The 11,044-nt window shown below is 40.3% G+C and overlaps 1 protein-coding gene across 1 annotated transcript; it reads right to left on the reverse strand.

Moving 5' to 3' along the window:
- Positions 1-1,897: 1,897 nt before the first annotated feature.
- On the reverse strand, positions 1,898-8,189 carry LOC104276606 (leucine-rich repeat-containing protein 9-like; the record flags this gene model as incomplete). The annotated part of the gene is made up of 6 exons (XM_009873025.1): positions 1,898-2,062; positions 3,894-4,091; positions 4,783-4,925; positions 5,768-5,886; positions 6,915-7,008; positions 8,039-8,189. Coding segments are annotated over 6 exons (817 nt in total), but the record flags the coding sequence as incomplete, so codon positions are not given.
- Between the last annotated feature and the right edge of the window lie 2,855 nt (positions 8,190-11,044).

The following is an 11,044-nucleotide window of genomic DNA, read 5'->3' on the forward strand; positions in this document are numbered from 1 at the left end:
CCTCGGCACAGTCGGCGCTCAGCTGCTCGCCGCGGTCTGTCTCCAGCTGGGTCCTTCAGGCTTTGTTTGCTCTTCGCTTTAGCTCCCTGCCTTGCTTCCAAGGAGATGGTGTTTTCCTACGTACATCCTCAGTTGGAAGAACGTATTTCATCCTTTCATTTTTCCCTTTCCATTCACAAACACAACAGTGATTTTTAATTTTTTTTTAATGCTGATTATCGTATTGCACTATATCTGGATTAATCTAGATCTCAGGTGGAATACTACCCTCACTCCTCAGGAAGCTTTCAGTTTTTCTGGTCTTATCCTGATCATGGGAAAGATTCCCGTTCTTCTGGACCAATTTGCTATGCTGTACAACACACAGTGTTCTGCTTTTCCTGCTTCAAAGGTCAGGTTGCCGTGTTGTTTCTGCGTAAACCACAGCGTCTCTCCTCTGTATCTGTAAATGCTTGTCGTCACGTATTACTGAACTGTATTCTCTTGATTTTGTAGCATGATTATGGACGGGTTTGCCGTAGCCTGATCTGTTCCCATTGCTGGGGTGAAGTACACTGACTGGCTCGAGTTATTAAACCCTGTGAGCACGTAAATGCTGGGAAGGAATCAAGGAATCGGAATGCTTTTGTGAATTGCAAGAATATTTCCTGAGTGTGAGTACCCAACCTGACACCTCTTTGCAGCGGTCCATTGGCTTTTTCCTTTCACAGCTGTACAAAATACTTTTGACCTAGACACTGTTGCACGTTCAAAATCTCATGATCTAGTTCATGCAATATTTGGATCAACTGCTTCGACTGCTAGGCTGTGAGAGGGGGAAGGACAGTCTTCAGGGAGAGCCTGGAAACTTTTCAGGCTGGTCATTTCTCTCGCCCTGATCCAATCCAGACATTAGAGAGAGCTGCTGTCACCTTTCTGCTGACAAGTCATCGCACTGCAGAGCTCTACAGGGCTGAGCAGTCATTACTGTCCCTGTGTAACTGAACCAGACCGAGCCTGCAGCCAATACACAGCAGAGGATTTATTGACTGTCTCTGGAATTAGGCAATTCTGTTAATTGTCTTCATTTCCCAAGACTCTGTCATTCTTTTCCTAAGCCATTAGTGGCACAGCTATTTGTGTGCCGGCATGAGCTGGAAAAAAAAAAGGCTAAAACTGAACAGCAAATGAATCAAAGACAAGGACAGATACTTCTCAAAGATAATTGCATTCAGATATCCTGGGGAGCCCTTACAAATTCCTTTTTAAGCTTCCACAGCTCTTTTCCCTCATCATTGTGGCGTTGGGTTGAGGAACTTCCATTAAGCAACAACACGCTCCTAAACAACGCCAGCAACAAGTCAAAATACTTCTTTCCTCTGTCATGATTTACCTCCCCAGTACTCTTACCCACACCAAATTCCCAAGCAAGGTAATTTTTCACTATTTTTTAGTTTTGAAGGGTCAAAATGATTGGGGTGGCTCTGTCTTGCCCATCTACAAAGTGCATTAAGGAATATCAGTGCATTGGTGGGACATAAAGAAGGAAACTGCACAGCCTGTTCCTTAATTCATTCTTTTTTTTTTTCTCTCCTTTGCAGCCTGGATGTTAACTCCTGCACCATTTCCCACAATGGACATGTGGTCTGAATTTGGACACCTTTTAGATAAATGCAGTGGGAATCAGTAATTGTGAGTCTTGTCTACACAGAGTTCCTAGACAAGAAATTCACCCAATATTTTTAATATAACAAACTCATGACACTCAGTATACACATTATGTCTTATTTACATGTCATTTATCCATACTTACTTGAAGCTTGTGGTATCACAAACACATTCAGAAGAATTATATCTGTGCTTCAGTATCTTGTTGGTCACAAAAACCCAGCAACTTCCACATATAGGATTAATTATATCATTGAAGCAAAGTGATTCTAGCACAGGTGTGATCCCCGAAAAATAACAGTGCTAGAGTATAGTACACATTTTAAAAAACCTCCTGATATCTGGGGGTGAACAGTCCTCTGGCAGTTTTGGGATACCATCCAGCATTTTCAGATTTGGCAAACTGGAGAATACTCTTAAAGAAAGACAAAAGAGAAATAGAAAATCAAGATAAATAATCTTGTGAAATGTTAAGAGCAAAACAGACACTCATAAAAACCAAAGAGCGGATTCAAACATATCCAAAACAGATTTTGTGTTGTTGGAAGTCTTGATTTGTTATTTGTTGCCGAATTCATCTGATCAAAAGCTAATTAAAAAAATTCAGTTTTCACTCTGTCGCACAAGTTTTATATCCTAGATTCAGTAAACTGCTACAAGTATCCGCATTTTTAATGGAGTAGAATCAAACCAATTGTCTACTGCAGAAGAGAGGCCACTGTTAGCTTAGACTGAATTTCCTAGACTGCTGAAAAGCGAAGATTTCTATCACGAGAAGTGCAACTCAACTTTTATCCTTCCGTGGTAAAGAAACCGGGCTCCCTGCAAAGCTTTTTGTGCTCCTGTTTCTCCCAGAGAAAAGGAGTCCCAGGTGTGTGGCCGTGATGCCAAAGCGAAATGAATTTCTCTGTCTCCTAACGCAAGGTCCCTTTTAAGCAGTCGCTTTCAGGCTGCTGGTTTCTTCTTCCGAAGAGTTGGATGGAGCCACAGCCCCTCCACAAGCACGGCTCAGGGGGTTAACCCATGAGCTACGGTATTTTTTCCTGTGCCTTTAGAGGTGAGCATGGACTCCAGCGCTCAGCCTCAGCACGTAACTCAAGGCTTTATCTGTGCTTGAAAATCATTCATTCTATCCTCCAACGCTGGCAGTGAAAGCCATCATTTTAAATTTACTTTTTAACTTTCACCTTGGTATCTGCCTATTTAACTTTAGAAAGCACAAGCATCACGATCACACTGGCAAAGGGATGCCTACTAGACTGAAAGGAAAACTGTACTGGAAACTCAGGAAGGTTTTCATTAAACACTTTCTTTTAAATATCTCCTTTTTTTCCCCACCTCCCAGGAAGAAATGACTTCTTTTACACATGCTGTAAGGCCTATCTAAATAATATCAACAATGCCTTCTATAGCTGGCTGACAGGACTCTGTAATGTGGAAAAACAGCGAACCACGCGGATTTCTGAAGAGTTCAGAAGGAACACGCTTTGCTCCTCTTTCCGATCCATGTGCAATATTTTTCCTGGCAACAGCGTTCTGGAGTCCAAGTAACTGAGGAAGAGTGGGATCGGGGTGCGAGTACCAAAATATGCAAGAGATACAGAATAAATTACCTTCCCCTGAACTCTCTACTCGATCTACTATTTGGATTTTCATTTCCAGTGTCCAAGGCAGCTCTGTTAAATCTACACGACACTGCTCTGCCTGCAAGATATACCTGCACTGCTCGAGGCAGTGCAACTTCCCCAGTGCTGCCACAGAGAGAAGAGACAATCCAGAAAAATCGAATTAAGGTAACTTAGTTTTCTCTCACTGTGGCTCCCATCTTTCAACACATCCCTCTGATTCCGTCTCTGACATGTAATGCAATTTAGGCCTCCTTCAGAATACACGAGGGATGCAGTGAGACTGAAGAGAGATTGAGTAATAGGTAGTTTCTATTAATAAAAAGGAATCTAATTTATCTGCTCTACTCACTGTCTCTAAATTTGATCCAGGGACTTAGTTCAGTTCAAGAACTGCCAGTCATGTAATTAGAAAGCCTCCTAGAGAGATTCTGAATATTTTGTGGCTATTAACAGGCACTGGCTCACCAGCCCAAGTTCCTGGAGCATTTATGACAGTTGAGACTAAACTAAAAAGATTGCTTGGGCCATTGTTGTATTTGAGATGCTATTCCTTTTGAACTCTCTCACAAACATTTATTGGTGATCAACTTTTGTTGGCCATGAGACGATAAGACTTACCGTTGTCTGTATCTTTCTTGAAACTCACAGGGATTCCTCTTGAGTATAAGGGACTCGAGTGGAGTATGTCTGAAGTCTGATATTCCACTTAGTGTCGTAATGTTATTTTCAGCGAGTGATAAGTGCTGAATCTGAGGGATCTTTGGCAGCTGTCTGAAGGATGTAAAGTGGTTTTTATTGACATTTAGCTCTCTGCATCTGCAAAGTACAAAGCGTATGACATCACTGATCACATCTGTAGTGGGATATACCTGTAAGCCAACACAGGGACGGCTCTTCACATAGTCGAAGTCACAGCAACTTAGGGTTTCCAATGACAGATACAAGAATTTGATTCCTCGAGACCTGCCTTCACACTAGTTTTGCATTTGTGCTGTTTTTGCCTACCCATGGACTCCAAGATCAGATCCTGCACTCTATACTCTCAGTTTTCTTTATATTGTACAACAGACAAATCATTATTCCTGTTCTCAGTACTATGACTTTCCATATATGTAGACATATGATAGCACAGTAGCAATAGATGGATTGTGAAGGTATAGTTGTCACCGTCACACTTGGCTTCTCGGCTTGAGTTAAGTTCCTCCATTTCTTCAAATACATTCCTTCAGGTCTCAACAACTTTCCCTTTTAGCAAAAATATCACTGAACTTGGTGAGACTTATGAATGACCCACCGGGAAGAAAGGAGACATCACCTTACTTCCTTACTGAGTATTTTCAACTTGGGAATAAACTTAGAGTAGCAATATACTGGTGGATATTTAGTCTAATAACACCTAAAATATTAGATTTTGCAGTTCTCAAGAGTCTGCTCCAGCTACTACATAGGTAAATAATAGTTTTGATTTTTATGATATCACATAATGGAAACAGGACATTTTGTTTACCTTGGCAGCCTTATGGCACTTAGGTCTGTCAAAGAATTGTCCACCAGCCAGAGTTTTTCCACGCGAATTAATCTTTGGAGAATTCTTTTGAAGTTTTCCACCTGGTAAAGATCACCAAGGTCCTGAAATGAAAGGTTCAACTCCTGGGAAAAAAAAAAAACACAAAAAGAAATCACTTAAATTTGTTTCTTCCTTTCTAAGAACTGTTTCATTAGATCTTTTTAAAAGGTTAAAAGGTGATGCTGTTTTATTACGATGCTCTTATAGCAATTAGTGGTGCCAGTTGCCCCATTCACCTCAGAATCGCAGTGAGGAACTGCGTAACTCCTGGAAAGTGAAGCAGCCTGTGGATCTTACTGCCCAGCATCTCCTCCCTCTTTGCGTGGGCAAGCCTCTGTGTCTGCTCTGGGTGAAGAAAGCAGGACTAAGTGATTGTAGTTTATTTGTTTGGCGTCTAGATTCATCTGGAAAATTAAGTGCTGTTCAGTAGCCAGAGATCAGCATCCCCCAGCGCTCATGTGCAGAAGACGCACGATCCAGAATACTGGATCTCAGTGTTGGAGGAAGCTCCTCCCTAATTTTAGAGAGGTTATAACTTATCACTGATCAGAACCAGCAAGTAATGCAGTACCTCCAGCCAAAAGAACTGCTCAGGCTGCCGTGAGGAGAGAGTGAAAGAGCTGAAATTAAACTACTCCATTCTCTAACCATTCGTTTACCACCAGGCACTAAGCAGGCAAAGGATGTCAGTGGTTCTTGTATGTGCAAGCACAAACAAAGCCCTGTGACAACACAGGAGTTTGCTCTTTGCACGGGGGCAGAATCCAAATTGCAGTATGTTCCAGGGTTTCTTCCAGCTTGTAAAAACCTGCTGGTTTACAATGTCATGGTGAGCTTTAAAGCTGCTAACTGCAAGCAGCAGCTGGTACGTTATTATTTGGCTTATTTACTACTACAGGACAAAGAGTTAATGAGAAAGTTTTACAGCACAGTTTTCCCAGTTCTCTTGCAGTTTCTTTTGCCACTTCTCTGCATCAGTTACTTGTTTTCTTTTTTTCAAAGTCTCCTCTTCTCCTCTGAAAAACAGCTCCTCTTTTGAAGGCCCTGCCAGGAAAGAAAAGATTTATAATAGTGGATGTGATATGAAACTGCCACTTAGTCACTTGCTGAAAGATTATATATATATGGCTGGGAAGATATCTGAAAAGAAGAAATATATATAATATTATAGGCGTGTAGTTTCCAGGTTTCTAAGAAGTAAACAAAGGTGAAGATTTTTCTACCATTTCTGGGCTCATAATTCAGCAACAATCTACAGTTGTGATGATTTGGTACACAGTTAGTAAGTGACATTTCTTCTAGACCTCAGAAGAAAAGCTTTCTCAAAATGGTTGAGCACAAGCATCTTTGTTCTAAACCACTATTTCTATACATTGTGTCACACGCTATGAGCTTATGTAACAGTTATGCACTTACCCTTTAACTGTCCTGAGAGAGAGATGTGTTTGTAACTTCCAGTTCACTGCTACCAGCTGTAACTGGGATCAACAGCCGTACTCAACACCTCACTCATATTAAAAATGACACCCACTGAAGAATTAAAGCCTTAAAGGCTTACTAAAATGGACACCCTCAAATTCCTAACTGAAGCTAGACAGTGTGGAATTTTTCTACTGCAAACACTGGATTTTAAAATCCACATTTCATTCCTTTCATTCTCTATTCTTGAGTGTGTCTACAGATTGCACTTGGGCCAATTGGTCTTAAAAATAAAATACACGTGCCACTGTTTGCAGGGCTGGATTTCACTCTTGGTATTTTTTGTTTGGCATATGGCTATTGCATCCTGAACAGTATTTAAATGTTAATTAACTTTCAGAAGAAGTAATTGACAGCACATAAATACTAAAAAATTTTCAAACTACAGTTCTGGTTTTGTTTCCCATTTTCAAAACTACAAAGGGTGTTTTCCTAGTGATTAAAAAACGGAAGCATGTGCAACATGGGATGAAAGCCAGCCCCTTTTCAAAACACTGGCAAACTCCATGATTTAAGCTCACAACGTTTAAGGACATACTGTTTGAGTGAATAAAATTATGACTGAAATGTGAATACGTCTTTTTGGTCTTCACCTTCTCTCACTCGGGGACAATGAAGCTGATTTCCTCGAACATCATGTTCCTCTATGTCACACCAGCTGAGATACTTGAAGGAATCAGACGGAAGCTTAAAAAAAGAGCAAAATAAAGATATAAAAGAATCAGTTAAGGGTTGGGTTTTTTTCAGATTCTGGCATTGTATTTTCTCCTATTTCTGGCTTTATTACAGTAGAAATAATATTCATACATGTTTATAATGTCTTCTGTCTTAAAAGCGTCTGGTAAATAACAAAATGATGTAATGAAGGGAGGATGCACTGGCATGCATCTGTGTACTCATATGCGTGTAAACACATTCTTGGACAAGCTCCCATACACATATCCAGAATCCAGCTCAGGCCTTAAATCTGAATACAGAAAACCTGCCACTGCAGTCAAGAATATGAAGTTTCTGCCCATTTTGCTCTTCACTTTTCTGCAATTTCCAGGGCATCAGACGCCCAGGATGGAGCAAGGAACAAAGTCTCTTACTCTGGCTGAGGTGTGTGGAGTAGGTGTGATTTATGTCACGCCCAACAGACACAGAACCACGACGGCCTATAGGGGGGAGCCCCTCAGTGCAACACAGCTTGGCATTTGCTTGAACTCTCAGCATTTCTGCCACCGGAAACCACGGTGCTGGAGTTGAGGGGAGAGAAGAGATGGAGCACACATCTCTGGCTTGTCTCCTCTAGTTAGAGCCACCTCCAGAAGCTGGTAAATGCTGGGAATTCACAGCTTAGATGTAGTTTACCACAGTCCATTCTGGTTTCCTTCTATGAATCGGCTCAAATATTAGAGAGAGAGCTTCTTGCAGAGTATCTCTACTGTTACCTTTCATGGCACTCCAGGTTATGACATTTTATAGCAAATGTACCCAGCATCTTCAGGAGGTATTACATACCTGCCCATTGCATGCAGTTCTGTATATAGTGCTCAAAACCCTTGCTGACATCGTATCATATAACATTACTTATAATATGACCTAGTTTTGGAAGACAAAAGGAGGTAAAACACAACCAGCTGCAAAGCTGAGGAAGAGATTTCTGCCATAGTTACTTTTTGTCAGAGTCTCTTTTCTATAAAATTGTAAGCAGCCTACTAAGTCAAACACTTACCAGGGAAGGTAACCCAGAACCAGAGTTCTGCCTGATGATTCCTCTGTTTTGTGATAAAACCGGTGGAATAGAGTGTGTATCGCTTAGGATGGAGCAGCAGGATGAACAGGATTTGCAGCAGTCTTGACTGATTGTAGTCAGACCTGAGGAACTAGAGAGGAGATGTTAAAACAGCAATTGATTCTCTTCAGAGAAATGCAAACTGTTTTATAATAACAGAAAATACAGAGTAGCAAGAGGTAGGACTTACCACCAGACAATAACCACATGATCCTGAGGTCAAGTTATATGTAATTCCTTCTAGACCATCAATGGGACTTCTCATCTAAGCACCTTTGACTTACACATTTGAGGTTTTCACAAATATGTCCAAATATTAGAAAGAAGAACGTAGTGGCAGTTTGTTGTAGTAACTCAGTTATGGAGAAAATGAAGAACTGAATTAATTCAATAGCATGATATGTCCCCTTCTATCCTGTATAGCCCTGCTTTTATGGATCTAGGTTGTACAAAAAGATACCTCAACTGCATATTTATTTTGATCCCTTGAGTGTGTTTTAGTAGAATATCAAGGTTCCAGAGAAGAGTTGAATTTTGTTCAGTAGAGTATTGAAGTCATGTGCTTGTGTGCTTTGCTAGTTCATTGCCTAAGGATACATTCAAAAGTACATTTTATATACCCCAAATGATGTGATTTCTCCAATTGTGCTTCAGAGAGACTGAATAATTTCCAGACTGGCAGCTGCAATTTAGAAATTTACCATGGAATACTTCAAAAAAATAATTCTAATTTAGTAAGTGTGTGCAGACTGCACTACAATTTGACTTTAACCGCACAAGCTTGGTGAGAACTTGCCAGAAAGTATCAGCTGTCAGTAAGCATCATTAAAACAATTACAGTCAGGAGCAGAAACAGAGAATAAAAATGCAGCTTTAAACTGGTCTAGTGAGGATGGTAATGGAAGTTTCATACTGAGTGTAAGAGACAAGCTACATAGAACATCAGTTTAAAATTACCATTATAGGTTATTGGCGAATAATCATGAAGAGATCTATAGTGTTGACCTTATTCAGATTGTTTTGCCTATTTGAAACATCAGGGAACTCCAGTATTACACCGGTCCTGGCTTTTGTCTGAAAGTGTATACAGACTGCACAGAACAGTACTGACATAGAATCACAGAATCACAGAATCACAGAATCACAGAATCACAGAATCATAGAATCATAGAATCATAGAATGGCCTAGGTTGGAAGGGACCTTAGAGATCATTTAATCCTCCCTTCATGCTCTATGGTTGTTTTTTATTTATTTTTTTTAAACGGGATCAAACCAGCCACGACAAACTGTAAGTGACTTAAAGGAAGCTGAGCAAGCTGAGCATTTCTGAAAATTGCAGCTATTTACTTAGGCATCCTTAGGGATCATCTTGAGGCAAACAGACCATTTTTATGTGTGTGTGCTGCAATAGATCAGCAAGCATTCGCACACACAACAGCCTTGTGAAAAGAGGATTTAGATTTGTTTCATGTGAAAAAAAAGAAAAAAGAAAAATGTAAAAGAAAAAAGAAAGAAAGGAAAAAAAGAAAAAAGAAGAAAAAGGAAAAATAAGAAATTAAAAAAAAGGGAAAAAGTGCTGGGAACTCCTGCTCAGCCCTATCTTGGTGTTTCTTTTGCCTCTGCCTTCTTCTGTGTTAAATGAGGTCGTACCAGAGAAATACATAGACATTCTTTTATATTTAAGAAAAAGATCTATTCTTCTTCTCAGTTTTGGAAGCAATTTCTGAGGATGAATTCAAATGACTATTTATAACTGCAAGGCTCTTCAGAACGAACCTTCCTCTCAGCTGAACACTACCTCCTCTGCCGAGACATGAACATACACTCCTAGTCACTTGAAATGTAGGATAAAACATTTTAGCTGAACCATTTAACATGATACCTATTCTGATCTTTTGGCAGAAACCCACTCACAAAAATTCCATATTGGTGCTAGAAAATAAAACATAAAGTTCCAGAATCAATATGTGAGAGATAAGACCTCTCCAATCAGGTGGGTAGTGAGATTTCCATTGGGAAGAGTGACAGAAAGGAGCATTTTTCATCTCAAAACTGCCTGAGTTTAATAAGCCTCAGCTGGACCCTAATATTATGTCATGAAAGATTTTTCCGAAGGAGCAAGTGCAACACTGCTTTTCTCCCCCTTGCTTTGGTTTCCTTTCTCTTTTGCTGCAAAATTGATGCGAAAGCAATGGCAATGAACGAGGCACGATGCAATTCCAAACAATTACAGATCACACGATACATGAGAGTAACAACATTTTCTGCCTCGATTGTGAGGCCCTTCGGCTGGATATGAATCTCCGATGACACCTCTGGGAGCTGCACACTAGATTATGTCAAGCATTAGGGGGAAAAAAAAATTAGATTCATGATGTCTGTCCAGGCTGAGTCATTTCCTCTCACTTTGCCTGCAGTAAGAAACTGGTGGTTATCATAAATCATAGACCTAAATTCTTATGAGAGAGGAATTAATTTCACTAATGGAAACCCTCTGTGGCAATAGCGTTCCTCCTCTATTCCCTCTCTCTGTGAGGGGGTGTGTGTGTGGGTCTCTGTGATGTTTTTTGAGCAGAGACATTGACTGTATTTTAAGGATCCTATAAAAGAGGATCCTTAAGGAAACTTAAAATGGTAAGGGAGAAAAATCTTGTGTGTGCCATGACCCATCCTCAATGCCTATTATTTTCAGCTGGGGGGAACCACAGTCCAAACCGTCTACATGAGGAGCCCACGGGCTTTCCTGAGGGTGCACACAACTTCAGGGCACCTGAACTCTGACGAGGAGGATCCCCTTTTAAGTGTCCAAAGGGTGCTTGGAAATGGCAGGACTTCTGATCAAAAAAGCTCAGGGAAGTCATTCTGTTCCATGTGGCATCATTGAAATACATATAATATCCTAAATAATATAGAAATATTATAGAACAAAATAATATATTATTATT

Source organism: Apaloderma vittatum, unplaced genomic scaffold (assembly GCF_000703405.1).
Source record: "Apaloderma vittatum isolate BGI_N311 unplaced genomic scaffold, ASM70340v1 scaffold11400, whole genome shotgun sequence".
Taxonomy (NCBI): domain Eukaryota; kingdom Metazoa; phylum Chordata; class Aves; order Trogoniformes; family Trogonidae; genus Apaloderma; species Apaloderma vittatum.